The sequence below is a fragment of the Oratosquilla oratoria genome, chromosome 11 (genome assembly GCF_046742065.1).
Source record: "Oratosquilla oratoria isolate Oo_2021 chromosome 11, ASM4674206v1, whole genome shotgun sequence".
Taxonomy (NCBI): domain Eukaryota; kingdom Metazoa; phylum Arthropoda; class Malacostraca; order Stomatopoda; family Squillidae; genus Oratosquilla; species Oratosquilla oratoria.
In genome coordinates this window covers 28,155,925-28,181,388 of record NC_134787.1, presented here as the reverse complement: position 1 = coordinate 28,181,388, position 25,464 = coordinate 28,155,925, and the positions used below count along the sequence as shown (strand labels likewise).

General features: G+C 42.5%; 1 protein-coding gene across 1 annotated transcript in view; it reads left to right on the top strand.

Moving 5' to 3' along the window:
* fs(1)M3 (female sterile (1) M3) overlaps nucleotides 1-25,464 on the top strand; it is a 233,366-nt gene that overhangs the window by 178,705 nt on the left and 29,197 nt on the right. The window contains exons 32-35 of the mRNA XM_076192535.1: nucleotides 3,081-3,298; nucleotides 3,428-3,617; nucleotides 19,023-19,192; nucleotides 20,336-20,442. Of these exons, the coding sequence (XP_076048650.1) occupies nucleotides 3,081-3,298; nucleotides 3,428-3,617; nucleotides 19,023-19,192; nucleotides 20,336-20,442 (685 nt within the window). The remainder of the gene's footprint in view (nucleotides 1-3,080; nucleotides 3,299-3,427; nucleotides 3,618-19,022; nucleotides 19,193-20,335; nucleotides 20,443-25,464) is intronic.

Sequence of the window (25,464 nt, the reverse complement as noted above, 5' to 3'; positions counted from 1 at the left end):
TCCCCTCTCCTCTCCTGTCCCCTCCTCTCCCCTCCTGTCCCCTCCCCTCCCCTCCTGTCCCCTCCTCTCCTCTCCCCTCCTGTCCCCTCCTCTCCCCTCCTGTCCCCTCCTCTCCTCTCCTGTCCCCTCCTCTCCCCTCCTCTCCTCTCCCCCCTCCTCTCCCCTCCTCTCCTCTCCCCCCTCCTCTCCCCTCCTCTCCTCTCTCCCCTCCTCTCCCCTCCTCCGCCCTGCCCTCTCCTCTCTTCTGCCCTCCCGTCTCCTCTCTTCTGCCCTCCCGTCTCCTCTCTTCTGCCCTCCCCTCTCCTCTGCCCTCCCCTCTCCTCTCTTCTGCCCTCCCCTCTCCTCTCTTCTGCCCTCTCCTTCTCTCTTCTGCACTCTCCTCTCTTCTGCACTCTCCTCTCTTCTGCACTCTCCTCTCTTCTGCACTCTCCTCTCTTCTGCACTCTCCTCTCTTCTGCACTCTCCTCTCTTCTGCACTCTCCTCTCTTCTGCACTCTCCTCTCTTCTGCCCTCTCCTCTCCTCTGCCCTCTCCTCTCCTCTGCCCTCTCCTCTCCTCTGCCCTCTCCTCTCCTCTGCCCTCTCCTCTCCTCTGCCCTCTCCTCTCCTCTGCCCTCTTTTCTTCTGCCCTCTCCTCTCCTCTTCTGCCCTCTCCTCTCCTCTTCTGCCCTCTCCTCTCCTCTTCTGCCCTCTCCTCTCCTCTTCTGCCCTCTCCTCTCCTCTTCTGCCCTCTCCTCTCCTCTTCTGCCCTCTCCTCTCCTCTTCTGCCCTCTCCTCTCCTCTTCTGCCCTCTCCTCTCCTCTTCTGCCCTCTCCTCTCCTCTTCTGCCCTCTCCTCACCTCTCCCTTGCCCTCTCCTCTCCCTTGCCCTCTCCTCTCCCCTGCCCTCTCCTCTCCCCTGCCCTCTCCTCTCCCCTGCCCTCTCCTCTCCCCTGCCCTCTCCTCTCCCCTGCCCTCTCCTCTCCCCTGCCCTCTCCTCTCCCCTGCCCTCTCCTCTCCTCTCCCCTGCCCTCTCCTCTCCCCTGCCCTCTCCTCTCCTCTCCCCTGCCCTCTCCTCTCCTCTCCCCTGCCCTCTCCTCTCCCCTGTCCTCTCCTCTCCTCTCCCCTGCCCTCTCCTCTCCTCTCCCCTGCCCTCTCCTCTCCTCTCCCCTGCCCTCTCCTCTCCTCTCCCAAGCCCTCTCCTCTCCTCTCCCCTCCCCTCTCCTCTCCTCTCCCCTGCCCTCTCCTCTCCTCTCCCCTGCCCTCTCCTCTCCTCTCCCCTGCCCTCTCCTCTCCTCTCCCCTGCCCTCTCCTCTCCTCTCCCCTGACCTCTCCTCTCCTCTCCCCTGCCCTCTCCTCTCCTCTCCCCTGCCCTCTCCTCTCCTCTCCCCTGCCCTCTCCTCTCCCCTGTCCCCTCTCCTCTCCCCTGTCCCCTCTCCTCTCCCCTCTCCTCTTCCCTGTCCCCTCTCCTCTCCCCTGTCCCCTCTCCTCTTCCCTGTCCCCTCTCCTCTCCCCTGTCCCCTCTCTCCTCTCCTCTCCCCTGTCCCCTCTCCTCTCCTCTGTCCCCTCCTCTCCCCTGTCCCCTCTCCTCTCCCCTCCCCTCCCCTCTCCTCTCCCCTGCCCTCTCCTCTCCTCTCCCAAGCCCTCTCCTCTCCTCTCCCAAGCCCTCTCCTCTCCTCTCCCAAGCCCTCTCCTCTCCTCTCCCAAGCCCTCTCCTCTCCTCTCCCCAGCCCTCTCCTCTCCTCTCCCCAGCCCTCTCCTCTCCTCTCCCCAGCCCTCTCCTCTCCTCTCCCCAGCCCTCTCCTCTCCTCTCCCCAGCCCTCTCCTCTCCTCTCCCCAGCCCTCTCCTCTCCTCTCCCCAGCCCTCTCCTCTCCTCTCCCCAGCCCTCTCCTCTCCTCTCCCCAGCCCTCTCCTCTCCTCTCCCCAGCCCTCTCCTCTCCTCTCCCCAGCCCTCTCCTCTCCTCTCCCCAGCCCTCTCCTCTCCCCTCCCCTCTCCCCTCCCCTCTCCTCTCCCCTCCCCTCTCCCCTCCCCTCTCCTCTCCCCTCCCCTCTCCTCTCCCCTCTCCTCTCCCCTCCTCTGCACTGCCCTCATCCCTTCATGCCCCCTCTCCTCTCTCCCCTCCCCTCTCCCCTCCTCTGCACTGCCCTCATCCCTTCATGCCCCCTCTCCTCTCCCGCTGTGCCCAGCCCTCTCCTCTCCCGCTCTGCCCAGCCCTCTCCTCTCCCGCTCTGCCCAGCCCTCTCCTCTCCCGCTCTGCCCAGCCCTCTCCTCTCCCGCTCTGCCCAGCCCTCTCCTCTCCCGCTCTGCCCAGCCCTCTCCTCTCCCGCTCTGCCCAGCCCTCCCCTCTCCCGCTCTGCCCAGCCCTCCCCTCTCCCGCTCTGCCCAGCCCTCCCCTGCCCTCCCCTCTCCCCCTCCCCTCTCCCCCTCTGCCCAGCCCTCTCCATTTTGTAGTTTGGAAGGGTACAAACAGGGAGGGCTGGCAAAGGATCTGTTTGGACTAGTGTCTTGAACAGGTAATCATATAGGGGAAGTAAAATATAAAGGGGGTGGTACCATGGCATGGTTAGCATAGAATGATTGAACCTGAAGCACATGACAATGATCCATTTTGTGAAAGCATGGGCCATGGAGATCAGTGTTTGGTAGTTCATGCAGACAGATGCTTAAAGCAGCATTTAGCAAAATGGCCTGGTTCTGAACAATAATAGCATATAACCCTGTCACATGAAGGTGAATACTCTTTTTCTGTACCATGAACAGTTATGGGATAAAGTCTGTGAATGTGTTTGTGTGAACCTTTACAACAGTATATGTAGGAGTTTGAACAACCCACAACTTCTGTAACCTCCCTGGAACCTCCCATGACTTCGTTGAATCTCCTGGAACCTCCCAAAACTTCTTTGAACCTCCTTGAATCTCCCTGGAACATTCCATAACCTCCTAGGAACTTCCCTGAACCTTCCGAAAATTTCCAGAATTTCCTGGAACTTGCCCAAAACTTCCCAGAACCTCCAAAGTAAAGGTTTATTATGGATGACACAAACAAGCAAAACCCAACTAGTATTATTATAACGTATATAATTTTTATTTTAATTCATTCAGGTGAGGTTAATGTACCTGAAGTCAACAATGTAGTACTAAAGAATTTGATATTGAGAAATAAAGGATCCAAACAACTTGTTCATGGATCAAAGTACTTCAAGAAGGGCCTGTTTGTGGAAGGAAACATCTGGGTTGATATGACATTTAATGATCTGTATGTTGACAAACTAAAATCGGTTGTTAAAGTGGATGAAGCAGCTGTAATTCCTGGAACTGTGGTATGTAAAAATATATTCTTGTCAACACTTGTAATGTGAATTGTCCTTTAACAAAAGTTTTTAGATTTGGTAAACAAGCTTAATTTCATTGTTCTCCTAGCTAATTTGTAAACACTGATTTTCCTAAAGGTGTTTGAGAAGAGTGTGAATGCTCATGATGGGCTCATGCTTGGTGGTCCAGCATCCCAGTTGGATAGCATGGCAATGAAGAATGATTTATATGATATCAAGAACAGTGTGCATCAACAACATCAGCAGCTAAAAATGCTAAGTAGCAACCTTACAGATGCTTTTGAAGACCTCCTAGAAGAAATTCCAAGTGAGTGCTCCTTTAGACTATTGACTGCTTTCTGTGTGTGAAAATTGAGTCCAAGGTAAGTAAAAGCATGAATGCTAGGCAGAGGTTTGGAATTATTGGGTAAAAATGGAAGGATATAGGAAGTGAATGAATTGCTTCTTGTGGGTGACATTGCAATTGTAGCTGTCTGAAGAAAGATGGAAGTATATTGACAGTTTGGTAGGGCATGGAAGATGAAAGTTATTGGTGAATGTGGAAGTGGATGTGGCTTAAACATGAAAGTAAGTATCTGGATGGAATGGAAAATGTCAAGTTATTTTGGATGGATGTAAATAGAAGATTGTAAGAGCAATTGTACCCTTAGCAATGTGTGGAGCAGATTTGGAATGCCAGAGGCTGAAAGCAGCTGACTTAACCCTAGAACACGGTCGTGGGTAATACTTATGTTAACACGGTCGTGGGGTAAATTTCACCCCATTTTGGAAAATAAAATATAGTTTTAATCAAAATTTAATCGGAAATAATTTACACAATACAATGTCTGTACTTTCAATTTCCCTGAAATTTAACTTATTACTAAGGCGAAGTGAATCTTTTAGGGGCAATTCAAAAAGTACTAAAAATATGAAAATTTACTACATGGGTAATCAAATATTATAAAAATCTAATATTAGAACTGAAGTCTTGAGTGATGATCCCACCACACCCAGGTCACAGGAGCCTCAGGTCTGGGAAACACAGCCTCCTGGTAGCAACACACTATACGGGAGAATGTAAAAAGAAAAAAAAAAAATGTTTTTTGTTAGTGAAAAAATCCCCTGTCCTCTGCTGATTTTCGTTGTATATTATCCTCGAGTTGATAACACAGCAATTTATCATCCCATAGAAAATGCTCATGGGCCATCCTCTTGTCTTGCGACCCACTGCATAGAATGAGCACATCTGGTCGAATGTATCGACCCCACCTTTGGTCTCGTTATAGAAATTATTTATTTCAGGCTTCCCATTAGGCATGATAGCAGGATGCGTGTGCATTGTTGATATGAGGTGCACCAATTTCTTCTTTCTTCTTGATGTTTCTTTGCAGTAGGACACTGAAGTTATGTCCTTGGTGAATAAGAAGGCACTTGAACCTGGCCTCCGATTTGCAGTGTCCTTCATTTCCCAAGGTATCTCCTTGTTACTACGCACAGTACCAACATGGGTCATGCCACAGTTGATTAGATCAGTTGATAGGGCCACTGAGGTAATCAATTGTCTGTGGTAACATTCCTGTTGGTTTTATGGTAAGGTTTAGCGAGTTCCTTGGTGAAATGATGGCCAAGGTTTATGGCATCATGGGGTCTTGTGCCCTGTTTCCCCAGGTAGGGAATTGCACCCAACATGTACTTGCTGTTGCTGTCATTGATGAGGAACGGCTTCATTCCGTATTTTGCTGGTTTGCTGGGGATATACATACCAAATGGGCAGTTCCCACAGAACCCCAACAGCTGCTTATCAACTGTCTCATGTGATAATGTACAAGTTTGTACGTTATCACGGCACTGGGGTAAAATTTACCCAACGCACCCTATACGTGGCCCCACAAAGGCGCGAGTGCAGACACACTACCTTCCACCGGAAGAGCTCACAGCCAACTGAAGCTACACTAAGACCCACGTGACTGCCTCAACCCACGTGGGTCTGTGCCCATGTGAAACAAAGGGCATGGGTAAATTTTACCCACGACCGTGTTCTAGGGTTAATGTGATGAGGATGAGGCATTAAGAAATCTTGTTGTCTCAGAAAGTGTCAGTAAGTGCATAGCCCTGTTAGCCACAAACCCTTTCCAGGCATTCCTGTTAAGGAAACTACCTGTTTTAGTATATAACTGTCGGCTTGCTAGGCCTGTCTAGAAAGTTGACTGTTGGAGCTAACCTGGGCAACTATATGGAGATAATGGTAAGATTTCCCTCCCCTTTTTCCAAGAAGTATGTCAAGTATTTCAGGAATTATGATAGGGAAACAAAGGGTGGTGGGTGGGAGTGAGTGCGTACTTTCATTAGCTGGCTACCTTCCTTATAAGAGAGAAGCCCTTGGTATATAGGTAGATGAGCTAGGAACAATAAATGAATATTTAGGAAAGCAGAAGTGGAGCAAGCCAGAAGGGAAGTTTAGGGTCTGTATGGAGCATCCCTACAGACCAGGACCCCCTATCATTTTGTCTGATAGAAGAAATCTCTCTAAATAGAGAAATTATGCTACTTTATTTTCTGTCCCACTTTAATAAGTTCTCTATCGAGAATTTCCATCCCTTTCATAATTCTGAAAATGGTCAACAAATCGCCTCTTTCCCTTCTGTTCTAGTGTTGACAAATGTAATTTCTCCAATCTTTGTTTGTATGTCAAATTTGACAGTGGAGGTGCCATTTTTGTCGCTGCTCTTTGGATTCTTTCTAATTTTTTTGTTTGTGCTAGGTGCCCACATTGTTACAGCATATTCTAGTTTTGGTCTTATCAGTGTAACAACTATTTTTTTTACCATCTCATCTATGTAGTCGAAAGCCACTTTCATTGATCATGATAAGTTACAAGTCTCTCCAAATAATTTATTTACATGCATATCAGGTGTCAAGTCACTTGAGATGATTACTTATAGGTCTCTTTCCGATTCAAATTTTTTGACTTTTGTTTCCAATTTTATATTGTCCCGAAACTATTTTTACTTTTTCCAAATTCCATTATGCTACATTTTTTAATGTTGAAGTTCATCTCGTATCTCCAACTCCATTCCCATGTTCTTACTCTCTTGAGTAATTTGGCATCGTCAGCAAAAAAGTTAATGTAAAAATTCACTCCCCCATCCATATTTCAATATTTCTTATTAATTTTTTGTGCAGTACTTTGTCAAAAGCGTTCTGTAAATCCAAGAAGGTGCAATCTGCCCATCCATCTCTTTCTTGTATTATCTCAATTAATCTCGAGTAAATGCAGATTAGGTTTGTGGTGCACAATCTTCCACTTCTAAAGCCAAATTGTTTGGGGTTTTTGTTATCTTCCAAGTGTTTGGTCCATTTGTTCCTGATTACTTTTCCGCATATTTTTGCTTCTGTGCTTGTAAGGGATACCAGTCTGAAGTTTGTAGGATCTCCCCTATCTCCTCCTCTATATATTGGTACTATGTTTGCATCTTTCCAATCTTGCAGTACCTTTCCCTCTTTGTGTGAGAATTCAATTATCTTGTATAGTTTATCTGTCAGTTCATCTATACACTCAGTATCCAATTTGCAATTTCATCTGGTCCATGCGATTTCCTGACATCCAGGTTTTTTATTTGGTCTCTTATTTCTTTTTGTGTTATCTTTATTTCTATCATCATGGGTGATCTTTCTTGTTGTCCATCTTCCCAAGATTGGGAGCTCTCAATTGTAAAAACAGACCTGAAATATCTGATCATAAGTTCTGCCATCTGTGTCATCTATATATTCTTTATCTCCTTCACGCAGTTTCACAATTTCATGCTTATCCTTTAGTTTGTCATTTATATATCTGTAAAAGAGTTTAGGTTGATCCTTACATTTGTCTATAATATCCCTTTCATAATCTTTTTTCTTTCCTGCACATATTCACGTTCATTCCTAAGTCTTGTATACGTTTGCCATTTGGATGCTTTTCTATCTTTTTTCCATTTTTTCCAGGCTTTGTCTCCTGTCTTTAGCCTTGCTGCACCTTTTACATTTTATGTAAATCTTTGTTTCTTCTTTGGTACATACTTGTTAATTCATTTGTACTTTTCTTTGAATATGTTCCATTTGTCTTCCATCTTTGTTTCCTCTTTAGAGAATTTATTCCAATTTGTGTTTTGTAAAAATGTTCATAGTTTTACAAAATCCGTTTTGTTGTACATAAATCTTCCTTCTCTGTTTATCATTCCTATCTACATTGTTCTGTTCTTTTAATTCAAACTCTATTAGTATATGGTTACTCATTCCAATTGGTGTTTTATACACAATTTTGTTCACAATATCTGATTCAGAAGTTAATATTAAGTCTAGATGGTTCCTCATTGTTTCTATATCTAGTATTTTCCTTAACCCATTGTGTTAGGGTGTATTCGATGGTCATATCCAGTAGAATATTGCTCCAAAGTTCATCTCCCCCTTTAACTATCATTTCTTCCCAGATTGTGTTTTGCATTGAAATTGCCCATGATTACCATGTTTCCACCCCCTTTCAGTAACTCATTTAGCACATTCATTGTTTCTTCCAGTAATTTTGAATGTTCGCTTTCCAACCATGCATGGGTTTTTGGTGATACATACACTGCTACAAATTTTCTGCTTTTCATCTTCTTGTTTGCAGTTTTAATCATAATTACTTCTACATTGCCTTGGCTTTTGATAATCTTGGTCACATTTAGACCCTTTTTGGTCAATATTGTGACACCTCCTCTTTGCTTGTCTGTTCTATTTTTCACCCAGTGGTTGTATAGACCATGTCCCACTGCTTGTTGATAGTGGTCCTTTCAATATTGTGTCTACTATGCCCATGATATCAGGTTTTTCCGTTTCTAGATAGTCATTTAGTTAGTTGATTCCAGAGATCATACCATCAATATTTGTGTATGCCACTTTTATTTTCATACTTTTCTTTTTTTGGTTTAAGTTTCCATTTTTTGATGTACCATTTTTTCAGTCTCAAGTCCAGCAATCTAAAAAAAAAAATCATTTTTTTCCATCTATTCTCTTCTCATTTCAATCATTGGCATTCTGAGAGCTTTGTTTTTCTTTTTCCTCGTCACTTATTTCCTTTTGTATCCTTATGTTTGAATTTCTCACTGTTTGCCAGTTTAACCGCTTTAGATAATACCTCCTCTGCTATCATTTGCATTCTTAGTTTTATTTTCAGAGGTCTGTTGTTTTTCTTTTGAATATTTGCCTATTCTATGGATTTCGTAAATTTCTGAGTTTTGTCCTTCATCCTGTATTTCTTTCAGAATTTCCTTAGCTAATTCTTCCTTTTCCTTTTCTCTCTAGTATCTATACATATCATGCTTTTCCTGGATACCATGGACCACAATGCACTTACCTTTGTCAACTGTACCTCTCACCCAATATTCCTTTTCTTTAATTACTTTTCATAACTTTTTCTTTTGTATTTTCCTCCATCTTTTGTAATATTTCTATAAGATATTTCTTGATTTTCCTGTTCTTATTTCCATTGATTTTTTATTACAATGAGGTCTGTTTCTTTGACTCTGCCACTTTTCCAGTCACTACTTGCAACTGCTCTTTTACCTCTTTTTCCTCTTTGTTCAGTCCAACATTTTATTGTCCCCATTTTTCATTCTCTCGTTTTCTCTTTTAAGAATTTAAATTTCACTCTTTAGGTCACTTAATTCTTTAATCGTTTGCTCATTACTCTTGCGCAATGTAATCAATTCCCTATGTACAGCTCGGTAATCCAGTTTCAAATCTATGATTTCTTCCATTAAGTCATTTCACAATTTCTTAATGGATTACTATAATTTATCTAACTTTTACTCACTACGCTTGTGGTGTCCCGCCTTTGTATCTCGCAGTGTCTAGTTTGCTTTTTTAAACTCGTGGTTTTTGTGCACTTTTTTTTTTTTCAGTTCCAAGTGTCCACCATTCTATATAGAAAACTGTTTTTCTTCAGATCCCTTCTGTAGCTGTTTTTTTTTATTTTCTTTCCATGTCCTCGTGTGCTTCTCTTGTCCCAGTTTAACAAGTCCTCTCTATCGAGTATTTCTGTGCCCTTCATGATTCTGTAGATGGTGAGTAGGTCACCTCTCTTCTTTGCTCCAGAGTCGGTAGCTCCAGTTAAGCCAGTCTCTCCTCATATGACAAGTTTGCAAGTGCCATTTTTGTTGCTGCTCTCTGGATTCTTTCTATTTTCTTTGTATTCTTTTTGGTACTGGGTGACCACAATGTCGCCGCATATTCTAGTCTAGGCCTTATCAGTGTGACCAATATTTTTTTTAATAATTTCTTTGTCCAAATATGTAAATGCCACTTTTATTGACCTTAGCAAGTTGTAGGATCCTCCAACAATTTTGTTAATCTGTTTATCATAGGACATGTCATTTGAGATAATTAGACCCAAATCTTTTTCGGATATCTCCTTCTTTACCTCCTTGGTTCCATTTTTATATTGTCCTGATATTCTAATTTTACTTTTTCCAAACTCCATTATGCTACACTTGTTAATATTGAAGTCTACTTCCCATTTCTGACTTCAGTTCCATACCTTATTCTGGTCTTCCTGCAGTGATTCACAATCCTTTTCAGTTTTTACTCTCCTTAACAGTTTGGCATCGTCTACAAAGCTGCTCGTGTAACATTTCACATTATCGTCCATGTCATTCGCATAAATAGCAAACATTATTGGAGCCAATACAGATCCTTGCGGTACTCCACTGATCACCTCTGTCCTTACATGTGTCCCACCCATGCAGAAAAGGAGAAGACGGGGAGAAATCCCTTTGGGCTGCTTTAAATTTTTCTCGCACATATCTCCCCCCCCCCCCCAATCTCCCCACCCATTCCACCTCGTGCATCACATCAGTATCTATATACAACCATTCTCCATTCACCCCTGTCTTCTCTCCTGTCCTTCCTCCCCATCCATCCATCCATCCATCTCATCCTAGGATGCCCCCTCATATTCACTCCCCCCACACCTGCCTTCCATGCCTTTTACTAGTCTTTCTTCACTCATTCTTTCCATGTGTTCAAACCATCCTAATATTCTTTCATCAACCCTATCTCCCAACTCTTACCACCCTTGTTCTCCTCCTCACCTCATTTCTCACTCTATCCACCCTAGTAACCCCTATCATGCTTCTTGGACACCTCATCTCAAACATTCAAACTCCTCACTTCCTCTTGTATGTTCCATGTTTCTGCCCCATACAGTACTGTTGGCACAATCACTTTTTCATACAGTCTCCTCTTAGCCTCCATTCCCAAATGTCTATTCCTCATTATACTTTTTAATCCACCAAAACATTTACTTGCTTCTCTCAATCTGCATTCTACCTCCACCTCCACTCCATCCTTTCCTGCCACATTTGCACCCAAGTATCTAAAACTATCCACTTCCTCCAGTTGCTCTCCCTTAATGCTCGCTTCCAGTCTACTGCCACTTTCACCCCCTTGTACATCTCATCACTTTACTTGCATCAACATTTGTGTTCAACTTTTACACACACTCCCAAACTGTCACCAACTTCCTCAGTTCCTCCTCTGATCCTGCTGCAAGTGCAGTGTCATCTGCAAATAACAGCTGGCTCATCTCCCACTTTTCTCCATTTTCTTTAAACATTTCCAATCCCTGTCCCACCACCCTTGCATTTGCCTCTTGCACCACCCCATCCTTTACCTTTACCTCGAACCACTCGCTCCATTTCTAATCCTGGCACATGCACTACTACATACATATATACATATACCAAGGCTTTTTCCCCCTTACAAGGGGGGTAGCCAAAAAGAAAAAGGCTCTACTATCTTAAAAACTATTGACAGCTCCTAGAAGCTTTCCTCATATCCCATATATCTGCAATACCTCCCACAGTGCCTTCCCGTCGACCCTGTCATAAGACTTTTCCAGATCCATAAAAGACCAAAAAACATCCTTACCTTTTCCTATAGCTTTCTCACATGTCTTACCACAAATCTGATCTACACAACCTCTGCCTGTCCTAAATCCACACTGTTCCTCGCCAATTACTCCCTCTGTTCCACTCCTAATCCTCTCAATCAAGATCCTCCCATAAGCCTTCCCAACTACACTTAACAAGCTAATCCCTCTGAAACTACTACTCGCACTTGCCCCCTTTTCCCTTGTAAAGTGGAACTATACAGGCACTCCTCCAGTCCTCCGGCACTCTACCCTCTCTCCAGCAAACATTATATAACCTCACCAGCCAGTCCACCATCACTGTACCTCCTTTATTTAGACATTCTGCATGGCATCCATCCAGACCAGGTGCCTTACCTGCTCTCATCATCTTAACAACTACCTACACTTCATCCTTCCTTATTTCTCCTCCATTTTCTTCACTCATCATGGTCATTTTCTTAGCACCTCCCACTGCAACTATCTTTCCCTCCCTATCCTCCTTCACATTAAGCAATTCCCTAAAATACTCTTCGCATCTTACCCTCACTGCCTTCTCTTCCATTATCATCTCTCAATCTGAACCTTTTACCTTTTCTTCTCTACTTGATTCATCTCCTCTTCCTCTCTTAATTTCTTTCCAAAACATCTTTTTATTACTTTCAAAATTTTCTGTCATACTCTTACCACATTTCACATCTGCTCTCCTCTTTGCCTCCTTTAACTTGTGCTTCAGTTTTCTTTTCTTCTCTATGTACCTCTCGTATGACTCCCTCATCCTATTTTGTACCCAATCAGTGAAAGCTCTCTTCTCTTCTACAACCTTGTTTCCTCATCCCACCATTCACTACCCTTCCTTCTATTTCCTCCCGCCCTTGTTCCACACACCATCCTTGCCCACTTTGTGACTCCCTCCTTGAACCATCCCCATTCCTCCTCCACTCCTAGCTCTACTGTATCCTTTATTCCCACCCACTCCTCTCTCAGCTTCTTCTTGTACTCCTTTTCCTTTTCATTTAAAGAGTTCACTTTAAGCATCTCCCTACTTTTTGTCCTTTTCCTCTTTCTCCATCTATCCTCCACTCTCAACTTGCCTTCCACCAAAAAATGGTCTGATATTTCCCCACTCTCTCCCCTTAGGACATGTACATCCTTAACTCTTCCTATTATACTCCTATCTACCACTACATAGTCCATTAACGCTCTATCTACCACCCTTCCATCCACCACCCTCTTCCATGTGTGCTTATGCTTGAATTTCTTCCAAAACACTGTATTTGCTATCATCAACTCTTTCTAGATGTATCTTCACCATCAACTCTCCATTACGATTCTTTCCTGGAACTCCACATTTCCCAACAACTGTCAATTGGTTCATTTCCTACCCTAGCATTAAGGTCTCCCAGTACTGCTACATTGATGTTCCTCCCTAATCCCTCTATGCACTTGTTTAAATCCAAAAAGCCTCCCTTCTACACTCTTTTCACTACCAGGCCCATATGCACTTACAAAAACCCACGTCTCCCTTCCCATTTTCACCTTCATCCACATTACCCTTGAGGAAACCTCCTTCCACTCCACCACACGTTTACCTATCTGTTCACTTACCAGTAAGTATTTCAGCGGCTTTGACCCATCGTTTTTCGCTCATATTTCCGAAATAACCATTCACATCAGCATGATATATTAGCACAGCCTAATTCACAACCTGCCCTAATTTTTTGTTATAGTGCATTCACAAGTGTATTTAATTACGGCGTTTACTCTTGATATTAAGTGTGTCATAGCCGACACCCGTGAAGTAAATCGAACAAGTGAAGTTGTGACGTCATCACAAACTACCTTGTGTATCCCATCCTCCTCCCCTTCCCTCCCACTATTACTCGTTTCCTACCACCCCTCCCACTATTACTCGTTTCCTACCCCCCCTCCCACTATTACTCGTTTCCTACCCCCCCTCCCACTATTACTCGTTTCCTACCCCCCCTCCCACTATTACTCGTTTCCTACCCCCCCTCCCACTATTACTCGTTTCCTACCCCCCCTCCCACTATTACTCGTTTCCTACCCCCCCTCCCACTATTACTCGTTTCCTACCCCCCCCCCACCACCACCATATGGTGACTACCATGGTGAAATGAACAGTGCCCTATTCATTTGCTGGCTGACATCACAGCTTTTGCCGGTGCTCGTTGAGCCATCGGTGCTGGTGCTTGACAACGCACCCTACCACAGTCAGCTGAGCGAGGAGACCCGTTGCCCCACCACTGCCACAAGAAAAGCGGAGATCGTGAAATGGTTGGAGTGCCGCAGCCTACCATTCCCACCACATGCTATGTCCCCTGAGTTGCTACTGATCTGCAAGGAGAACTGGCCTGAGCCACGCTACACGGTTGACGAAATTATTCGATCATGGGGTCATGAGGTCGTCAGTTTGCCACTGGCTCATCCAGAATTAAACGCCATCGAACAAGTGTGGGGCTGCATGAAGCAACACGTGTGTTCAACGTTGCAGCGGTTCACTCGGGCAGACCTGCAAGCGCGACTCCAGGAGGCAAAGCTTATTACAACCAAGGTGGTGTGGGCGGGTGCTGTGAGAAGATCCAGATCGTTCGAAGAAGAGTACTGGTCATCGGACAACATACATGAAAGTGCGGAACCCGTCATCATCACCATGGACAGCGATGACGAGAATGAATTGTTATCCATAGTGGTATGGAATGAAATAAAATGCATGTCCAGTTATTATCATAATTTCACTATCCATCATATGTATAAACTTGTTATTGAATTCCCTCTCCGTGTGCATGGTATTCAATTATTATTACATGTTCTTTTTTAGAGAGAGAGAGAGAGAGGAGGAGGAGGAGGGAGGAAAGGGGGAGGACGGAGGGAAGGGGAGGAGGATGACGGAGGGAAGGGGAGGAGGATGACGGAGGGAAGGGGAGGAGGATGACGGAGGGAAGGGGAGGAGGATGACGGAGGGAAGGGGAGGAGGATGACGGAGGGAAGGGGAGGAGGATGACGGAGGGAAGGGGAGGAGGATGGGATAGACGAGATAGTTTGTGATGACGTCACAACTTCACTACTTCACTTGTTCGATTTACTTCACTGGTGTTGGCTGTGAGACATTTGATGTCAAGAGTAAATGCCGTAAATAAATACACTTGTGAATGCACTATAACGTCAAAAATTAGGGCAGGGTGTGAATTAAGCTGTGCTAATATATTATGCTGATGTGAATGGTTATTTTGGAAATATGAGCGAAAAACGATGGGTCAAAGCTGCTGAAATACTTAGTAGTATAGCCACCCCCTCTCTCCCTCGCCCTCTCTTCACTCCTGATAACCTCCCAACTACTCCTAAACTCACTCTCCCTTCCCTCTCAACTTAGTTTCACTCAAAGCCAACACATCCATCTTCTCACAAACATACTACCTATCTCTTCCCTTTTACTCTCATCTGTACCACATCCACACACATTAAAAGACCCACACCTTAGTGCTGGTTGGAAAACTCCTAGACCCTCTTATGCCTTTACTTTTTTTAGGAATGTCCCCTATGGGGCTACAGGGAGAAGGATGCCTGGTCCCAATCCCTGTCCCACTTTTCTCGCCTCTTACGATCCAAGTGGAAATATTTGGTGGCAGTATTCTTTTCCCCCCGCCACAGGGTAGGCGAAACAAGGAAATAAAATTCTGAGAAATGGTACAGGACAGCAACAAGGGGTTGGGGGACAGCAAACGGAGGGACAGTAGCAGTAATAAAAGTTTAATCATTTCTCTGTGAGCAGAGTCTTCCTCTATCACAGACAAAATGTGTGGCTCTGGTCCATAGGAGCCCCCCATATAGACCCTAAACTGCATGCTACTTTCCCATAACAACATACAGCCAATACCCAACCTGAATATTTTTCTCTGAGCAGCTGAGCACTACTCTCATCTTTCTAGCAATCAGGAAGTCCTCCATCCATTTTAGTAGATTCCCTTGTATCCCTCCTATATGCTCTAGTTTTTTTTTTGTTTTGTTTTTTATAATTTTTTGTGTGGTACTGTCAAAAGCTTTTAGTAAGTCGAGGAAGGCACAATCAGCCCATCCATTCCTTTCTTTCACAAAGTTTGTGGTACATGATCTTCCTTGTCTTGTTTGATAGATGTTCCATTATTTCTTTTTGTGTTATTTTTATCTTGCTCATGGGGGGGAGAGCCTTTCATTTACTTCGTCCCAGTATTGTGCTCTCTCTAGTGAAAACAGATTAGAAGTGATTATTCATGACTTCGGCCATTTCTAATTCTTCTGTGTATTCTATATTCCCTTAGCATAGTTTCACCATTTCCTGTTTGTTTTTAAGTTTACCATTCATGTATCGATAGAATAGCTTGGGTTGCTCTTTGCATTTATCTATAATGTCCTTTTCATGGTTCCTTTTTTCCTCGCTTCACACTTTAACATACTCATTTCAGTTTATATATACTTGCCATTTTCCAGTTTTTTATCCTTTCTCCATCTTTTCCAAGCTCTGTCCCTTCTATCTTTTGCCTCTCTCCATCTTTTGTTGAACCAGCATTTAAGGGGACCGGCTGATCAAAAGATGAAAATCTTTATTAATTGGGTTATTGCACGGAAATTTATGCCAGGAGTTAAGGACACCATATACATCTTTCCTAACCCCAAAAAACTAATCTGCAACCCTTTCATGTTTTGCCCCCCCATCTCCCTTTCAAAAAAATTGATAATTTTGAAATGACTACTCCTCCTATAATAATTGCTCTACATGAATGAAATTAATATGGTGGAAGGACCTTATCCAGACCTTCAAACTAATAGAGAGAAATTTTAGTTAAAGTAATTAGTTTGTGGAATTTTAATTTTTATATCTTTTCCCACCCCGTCCCCCTTCAAATAGGGGGAAAAAAATTTGGCAAAAATTAACCCTTTCAGATATTAGAAAAAACGTTCTATTTCATCAATCAGGGAGATTTAGACGTATCATGTGTGAATTTTCATTGAAATTGATTAAGAAGTTATGGAGGAGTAGAAGTTTGAAGGTATAAAACTTAGGTTTTGAGATACGGGCCATCAAAGTTTTCACTAACTTTGAACCCCTACATACTAATATAAATAAGGGATATCATGGCATTTCCTTATTTAGCTTTTTAGGCTTGAATGTTGATGATATTTAGAATAAAATTTATTCATATTCAGTCATATATGTTGATGTCCAGTCATATAATCCTCTGTCTTCTAGCTCCTGGTCCCCACCTGCATTTTAGGCAGGTTATTATATTAGGGTGTCATAGCTTGCTTACTTTGTAATTATTGCCTTTTCCTAGCTTCCTGAAGGTGTTTGGTTTGCTTGCGAGGACATGGTATCTCAAAAATAGTATAACAGCTTGTCAAATGACAAAAGGATTGATGGTGGCTTGCAGTGGAGCGTATCACTCAATTTTTGTCTACTGTTTATCGCTTTCTGAGGCATCTACCCATTCTGGGGTCTATATATAACCTCTGGTACAGAGACAGAGTTGCTAGAAGTCACTAGGAATAGCACTCAATCATTACAAATTATTGTTGTTTATTGCAATAATATATATATTGTAGTGACTAATATGTATCATAGGGCCGAGATGGGGTCGAGTTGGGGGGAGGAGGGGGTTTATTTGCCATAACTACGAAAATAAGGCGAATTTTGATTAAATACTCCACATACAGACTGTCGATTGCCATACGCAGATGTAGAATTTTTTTTCCCAGTTTTTCATTTTTTTCACAATTTTCATCGATTCTTGACCAGCCGGTCCCCTTAATGTACTCTCTCTAGCTTCTATTTTGGTATGTGCATATTCACCCCTTCATTTTAAGTATCATCAAGATATCACTTTTCTCTTCCACTTTTGTCTCTTCCATGTAAAAATTTTTCCCAATTTGCATTCTGGAAGAATTGCTTTAGTTTTGCAAAGTCAGTCTTGCTGTACATCAATCTCCCTTTCCTATGCTTTTCATTTCTCTCCATGTATATTTCTTCCTTTAGAGCAATCTCAATGAGTATATGGTCACTCTTTCCAATTGGTATCTTGTATTGTATTTTATCCACAATTTCAGGTTTTGTTGTAAATATTAAATCTAGTTTTGATGGCTCCTCGTTATTTCTGTATCTGGGGTTTTCACTGACCCACTGAGTCATTGTATATTCCATGGTCATGTCCATTAGTACATTACCCCACAAGTCTTCTCCTCTCACTGTCATGTTCTCCCAACAAATTTCTTTGCAATTAAAGTCCCCCATAATTACCAGATTACCCTTGCCCATTAGTATCTCGTTTAATGATTGTCTTATCTTTCTAGCATTTTCGTATGCTTGTTCTCTTTCCAAGCGTTCATTTTTAGGGGCACACAAGTCACCATAAACTTTCTACTTTCATGTTCTTGTCTTCAACTTTTATCATGATCAGTTCTACATTACCTTTGCCCTCCGCAATTTTGGTCACATTCTAGTTTTTCTTGGCCAAGAACATGATTCCTCCCCCCTGTTTCTTGTATCTTGTTTTTAATCCAGTAATTGTATAGTCCATGTCCAACATCGATGGATGGTATTTCACCCCTTAGTTTAGTCTCCACAATTCCCGTCATGTCAGGTTTTTCTTCTAGCAGGTAATCATTAAATTCGTTCAGTCCTGAAATTAATCAGTCTGGTGGTATAGGCCACTTTAAAAAAAAAATTCTCCTTTTTTGTTCGTCCATTCTGATTTACCATTTCCTCGGTCTCATGTCAATTACTCTCCAATAGAATTCCTTGCGTTCGGTCCGTTCACTTCGGTTTTTTTTTTCTTTGCTTCATCTCTTAATGTCTTCTCTTTTTCTAATTCCTCAATACTCGTTTCTCTTTTTATCCATATCTTATTGTACTTTTCATTCTTTGCCAAGTTACCTACTTTTTCAAATATGTCTACTACCATTTGTGATTTTGGTGTTATCTTTATGGGTCAATTGCTATCCTTAGAATAGTGACCAATCCTATATGCATCATCCACGTCTTTCCTTGCATCTTGCGCTCCATCTCGAATTTCTTTTAGGATTGCTATTGTTGTCTCTTCTTTTTCTCAATACCTTGCCAGACCATGTTTTTCTTTTAGTCCATATACCACAATACATTTTTCCTATCCACTGTGTCTGACCCAATTTGCTTTTTCATTAATTGGATAATTGTCTTTTGCATTTTCCTGCATTTGTTGTTGGACAATTTCTTTGAAAACAATTTCTTTATTTTCAATGTTTTCCATTTCCTCACCCAAGTCCTCTTTGAATTTTTTCAGTCATTTCTTGTAATTGTGGTTTACCTCTTTTTTTTAAGTTGTCGCTATTGGTAGTATCATTAATTCTCTTCCTTTCATTATCACTCTTCAGCTTTCTTATATTTTTCATTTCCTTAATCTCATTTCTTAGATCCAAGTTAGTTTTCCTCAGGTCGGAAATTTCAATGTTTGCTTGTGCTAAGCAATCCATTAGTCCAATGATTTCATTTCCTAAGTCCATAATTTCATTCTCCCACCGTAATCTATTTTTGCTCATTTCCCTCTATCTCTAAGATTCAACTTAAACTCCTTTTGTACTTACTGAATCCAGAAAAAGCATCGTTGTGATGTTCCCTTGTGGTCGCTGGAGTAGAGTAAAGATTGTTTACATCGGGATTCGTCATGGCGTCACTAGATGGCTCTGATTTGAAGTTGTCATTCGAGTCTGACATTTTTTTTTAATTACATCTTAATACATTTAACTAATTATTTTTCTTTTCTCATTTTTTGTTAGCCCTGTACTCGGAGCTGTCATCTGTGAGTTTTAAGTTCCCAATTGCTATTGGGGGTGTCAGCAGACTTCAGTATAACCATATTCAAAAACATATATATGCCACTGTCAAGAAATCAGATTGTTCACATGAACTTGAGTGTGCATGTTCTTCAGTGGTCCATAAACTGAAGGTAAGGCTGAATTATCACACGGTCTGTTTACTAGTATTAGTGTCAGGTAGTTACCGGTACTTGGTTGTATACAAGATGAGTTATGCTTGTAGAGTCCTATCTCTGCATTCCGGATGGTAAATTCTAACCATAAATTGTCCCGTATTGTTTGACTTTACCATTCTTTCATCCAAACTATTCTGTATCTATGTGCCATATAGATTACATAATTGCATGAGTGTATTTACCTTGTTGTATCATATGGGAAGAGCTATGCTCGTAGTGACCCCTCATTGTATCTTTCAGCATCAAGTTTTTTATTCTTGTATAGCTTTTGCACACAGTTGCCTCATCCAATTTGTTCCAGATATCTATCACTGTGTGGGAAACTATTCTTTTTCAGATCTTCTTGTTTTTCTCTTTTCCCACTTTAATAACTCCTCCTGTTTGTATTTACCTAGTATCATATGGGAAGGGGAGCTATGCTCGTGGTGTCCCGTCTCTATATCTCGCAGTAACTGAATTGTTCTTAAATTCATGTATGGTTTTTACATACACTATCATTTCGTCCCATTTGTTCCATACATATTTGTGGTAGTGAAGGTGGTTTTCATTATTTGAATTGTGATTAAGTGTCTGAGTGATTACTAGTGTTAAAAGTCCACCCTTGGTTTTTGTGTGATCAGTAAATGAGGGTATTGTTACTTATGGTGTTAATATGAATTAATTACTGGTTATTAAGATTTTAGAATGCTCTTTCAGATTGACTAGGGGTTTGTGTGATTAATATTTGGATTTAGAGCAAGCACTTGTACTTGTTCACATGCTACAGTAGTACCAGTAGCATTTACAAGGACATCTGACTAATTTGAAGCTTGGAATCACACAGAAAATAGTACTAGTCTTTGGAAGAAAGATTAGTCATCAGTTAAATGATCATAGGTCTGTTACTGCTGGTATGAGCAATATTGGAGAATTTGTTGTTCGTCAGCCCCTTTTGTACAAAAAAAAAAAAAATGGAGGAAATATAGTATTAAGATCTTGGGCCTACCCCATAGAAAGTACCATTTTCATGGGGTTCCACTTCCCAATAGTATTAGTATTAATTTAATATATATTTGTCTTGTTTGTTTCCTCATTGCCTACAGTTCATTGCACTTTCAGATGCAAAAGGATGGCAGTTTAACACCTCTGGATTCCAGGAAGACTGGTGATTTTTTTGTCATCATGGACCCAAGTAATGCATATATTTATTATGACTTTACAACAAAGTAAGTTTAATGTTCAAGGTTATTACAGTAAAGTTAAGACAACTTAAGCTTCATTAGTTTATTTGAAATTATACTTGCATATACCTAAAGGCCCTTTTCATCTTAGAAAGGATGTGGCATTCGAAGCATATACCCAGCTTTCACCCACCCCACTTGACAAAAAATCCATCTTCGCTCTCATTTCTAGTTTTATATATATATATATTATATATATAGACACGTACATAAGGGAGGCCTTTTGGATAGATTTAAACGAGTGCATAGAGGATTTAGGAAGAAATGTCAATGTAATAGTACTGGGAGACCTTAATGCTAGGGTAGGAAATGGTCCAATCGATGGAGTGGTTGGGAAATGTGGAGTTCCAGGAAAGAATCGTAGTGGAGAGTTGGTGGTGGAAATGTGTCTAGATAGTTGATAGCAAATACAGTGTTTCGGAAGAAAGTCAAGCATAAGTACACATGGGATAGGGTGGTGGATGGAAGGGTGGTAGATAGAGCACTAATGGATTATGTAGTGGTAAATAGGATTATGATAGGAAGAGTTAAGGATGTACATGTGCTAAGGGGAGAGGGTGGGGGAATATCAGATCATTTTTTGGTGGAAGGTAAGTTGAGAGTGGAGGATAGATGGAGAAAGAGGAAAGGGACAAAAGGTAGGGAGGTTCTTAGTGAACTCTTTGAATGAAAAGGAAAAGGAGGAGTACGGAAAGAAGCTGAAGGAGGAGTGGGAGGGAATAAAGGATAGAGTAGAGCTAGGTGTGGAGAAGGAATGGGGATGGTTCAAGGAGGGAGTCGTAAAGTGTGCAAGGATGGTGTGTGGAACAAGAAGGACAGGGGTAAATAGAAGAAAGGGTAGTGAATGGTGGGATGAGGGAACAAAGAAGGTTGTAGAAGAGAAGAAGCGAGCTTTCACAGATTGGTTACAAAATAGGACGAGGGAGTCATATGAGAGGTACAAAGAAAAGAAAAGTGAAGTAAAGCAAAAGGTAAAGGAGGCAAAGAGGAGAGCAGATGTGAAATGGGGTAAGAGTATGACAGAAAATTTTGAAAGTAATAAAAAGATGTTTTGGAAAGAAATTAAGAGAGGAAGAGGCGGCGAATAAAGTAGAGAAGAAAAGGTAAAAGGTGCAGATGGAGAGATGATAATGGAAGAGAAGGCAGTAAGGGGAAGATGGGCAGAATATTTTAGGGAGTTGCTAAATGTGAAGGAGGATAGGGAGGGAAAGATAGCTGCAGTGGGAAATGCGAAGAAAATGAGTGATGAGTGAGGAGAATGGAGGAGAAATAAGGAAGGATGAGGGGAAGGCAGTTAAGATGATGAAAGCAGGTAAGGCACCTGGTCTGGATGGATGCCATGCAGAATGTCTGAAAAAGGGAGGTACAGTGATGGTGGACTGGCTGGTGAGGTTATTTAATGTTTGCTGGAGAGAGGGTAGAGTACCGGAGGACTGGAGGAGTGCCTGTATAGTTCCTCTTTACAAGGGAAAAGGGGACAAATGTGAATGTAGTAGTTTCAGAGGGATTGGCTTGTTAGTGTAGTTGGGAAGGCTTATGGGAGGATCTTGATTGAGAGGATTAGGAGAGGAACAGAAGGAGTAATTGGTGAGGAACAGTGTGGATTTAGGACAGGTAGAGGTTGTGTAGATCAGATCTTTGTGGTAGGACAGATATGTGAGAAAGCTATAGGAAAGGGGAAGGATGTTTTTTGGGCTTTTATGGATCTGGAAAAGGCTTACGATAGGGTAGACAGAAAGGCAATGTGGGAGGTTATGCAGATGTACGGGATAGGAGGAAAGCTTTTGGGAGCTGTCAAGAGTTTTTATAAGAGTAGTAGAGCTTATGTCAGGATTGGAAATGGAGAGAGTGAGTAATTCGAGGTAAAGGTGGGACTTCGTCAAGGATGCGTTATGTCGTCCTGGCTGTCCAACTTATACATGGATGGGGTGGTGCGAGAGGTAAATGCAAGGGTAGTGGGCAAGGGATTTGAGATGGTTAAAGAAAATGGAGAAAAGTGGGAGGTGAGCCAGCTGTTGTTTGCGGACGACACTGCGCTTGTGGCAGGATTGGAGGAGGGATTGAGGAAGTTGGTGACAGAGTTTGGGAGAGTATGTGATAGAAGAAAGCTGAAGATAAATGTGGGTAAAAGTAAGGTGATGAGATGTACAAGGGGTGAAAGTGGCAGTAGACTGGAAGTGAGCATTAAGGGAGAGCGACTGGAAGTGGATAGTTTTAGATACTTGGGTGCAAATGTGGCAGGAAAAGGTGGAGTGAAGGTGGAGGTAGAATGTAGATTGAAATAAGCGAGTAAATGCCTTGGTGGATTAAAGAGTGTAATGAGGAATAGACATTTGGGAATGGATGCTAAGAGGAGTCTGTATGAAGGAGTGATTGTGCCAACAGCACTGCATGGGGCAGAAACATGGAACATAAGAGAAGAAGAGAGAAGGATTTTGAATGCGTTTGAGATGAGGTGTCTGAGAAGTATGATGGGGGTTACTAGGCTAGATAGTGAGAATTGATTAGGTGAGGAGGAGAACAGGGGTGGAAAAGGAGCTGGGAGATAGGGTTGATGAAAGAATATTAGGATGGTTTGGACACATGGAAAGAATGAGTGAAGAAAGACTAGTAAAAGAGGTATGGAAGGCAGATGTGGAGGGAGTGAACATGAGGGGACGTCCTAGGATGAGGTGGATGGATGGGGTGAAGGGGGTTTGGGGAAGAGGGGAGTGTCTGTTGAGGAAGGACGGGAGAGGACAGAAGACGGGTGAATGGAAAATGGTTGTATATGGATGATGTTGTGATTGCATGAGGTGGAATGGGCAGGGGATGGGGGGTGAGGTAGTATGTGTGAGCAAAATTTGACGCAGCCCGAAGGGATTTCTCCCCGTCCTCTCCTTTTATGCAATGGGGGGACAGAGAGGGGGGTCGCAGATTTAATGAAGCGGCCTTTGCTGTGGATGTGCTGTGTCTTGCAACACTGCTTCTGACCCAGGGCAGTGGACAAGGTGCAGGGATGACCCCTCATCCAGGAGGTGCTAAGATAAGAGGGAGGGTGGAGGGGTGTGGAGTGTATTCAGGGATGGAATGGGTGGAAATGATTTTATGCCTTTCCCTTTTTGGCTACCTCCCTTGTAAGGGGGAAAAAGCCTTGGTACATGTATGTACATATATCAACAGCTTTTTTCCCCATTTCAAGGGAGGTAGCCAAAAACAAAGGCATAAAATCCACTCCCATCCTTTCCCTCCCCACATACTCCATTCCCATTTATCCCTCTCCCTCCCTTTTATCTTGGCTCCTCCTGGATGACTGGTCATCCCTGCATCTCTCCCACTACCCTGGGTCAGAAACAATTTAGCAAGACGTAGCACATCCACTGATCAAGCTTGGTTGGGTGATATTCAGAAGGGAGTGAAGCATCTTGTTACTGCTGGAAATTACAAATAAATAATCACAATCACATTTTAATGAATGATTACACTGGGCTGCATCAAAAATGCAACATAAATGATGGTATCATTTTCTAGACCAATTTTTCGTGCTGATCACGGTGGTAGTAGTCATTTTGCTCCAAAAGTTCTAGTTTGTGTTGCAGCATGTCCTAGTGTAGTGTTTTGTTAATCCGCGCCAGATTTGTGGCGCCTTACGTTAATTAGTCGAGTGTTGTAGGTGTTATCTATTAATTGTGAGTATTAATTTAATTAATATATATGTTTAATACTGTATATATGTTTAATACTAGTTTAATACTAGTATGTTTATATACCTATTTTGTTGTAGATTCATTGACAGATTGCTGCAGATTCATTAATTGAAGGATGCCACGGACTTGCAAGAACCACCCCGACTCCTTTTGCTACATATGCGGCAAGTACACACCATCAAAACAGAAGCGCACCATCACTTCTTCAGTAAAACATCTCTATCGTGCCTACTTTGGCATCAGAATTGGAGATCAGGATAAACCATGGGCTCCTCACATTGCCTGTGTGAACTGTTTTTCTGGTTTATGCCATTGGAGTAAAGGAACTATAAGTCAATGCCATTTGGTATACCAATGGTGTGGCGGGAACCTACAAATCACCTTGAAGACTGCTATTTTTGTATGGTGGAACCGCTGGGAAGAAATGCTAAAAGCTCGAAACACATTAAATACCCAAACATTCCATCAACTATGCAACCTGTACCACACAGTGATGATGTTCCTGTGCCAATACCTCCTGAGAATGTACACCGTGCCAGTTCAAGTGACTCTTCATGTAGTGACAGTGAAAATCCGGATGTCTATCAAGAGATAAAGTTGACTGGGACCTCTGGGAAAAGCCCTCAGTTCGAACAGTGAGCTAGATGACCTTGTAAGAGATCTTGGGCTGTCAAAAGAATCTGCACAATTGTTAGGTTCAAGGTTAGCAGAGGAAAATCTTTTGGCAAGTAATACACACTTTCATGGTATAGGCATCAAGAGCAGGAATTCGTGCAGTACTTTACTAAGTCAGATGACATGGTGTATTGCCATGATGTTTCAGGTCTTGTAGAACACATGGGCAAAGAATACCATCCTGAAGAATGGAGGCTCTTTATCGACTCCTCCACCAGGACTCTGAAAGCTGTGCTACTTTTTAATGGTAAACAAGTAGCATCATTGCCCATTGGTCATTCTGTTACCTTAAAGAAACCCATGCTACCATGTCACTTCTTCTTAACGTACAATATCAGGATCACAACTGGCTTCTCTGTGGTGACCTAAAGGTCCTGACTATTTTGTTAGGGATGCAGGGAGGCCACAAAACATCCATACTTTTTATGCTTGTGGGACAGCCATGCAGATTCCGTACACTACCAACAACGGGAATGGCCACAACGGACAGAATTTATACCTGGCCGCCATAACGTCAAAACACTACCACTTGTACCAGCAGAGAAAGTGCTTCTACCTCCCCTTCACATAAAGCTAGGATTGATTAAAAATTTTGTGAAATCACTTCCGAAAGATGGAGAAGGGTTTAAATACCTGTCCCATAAAT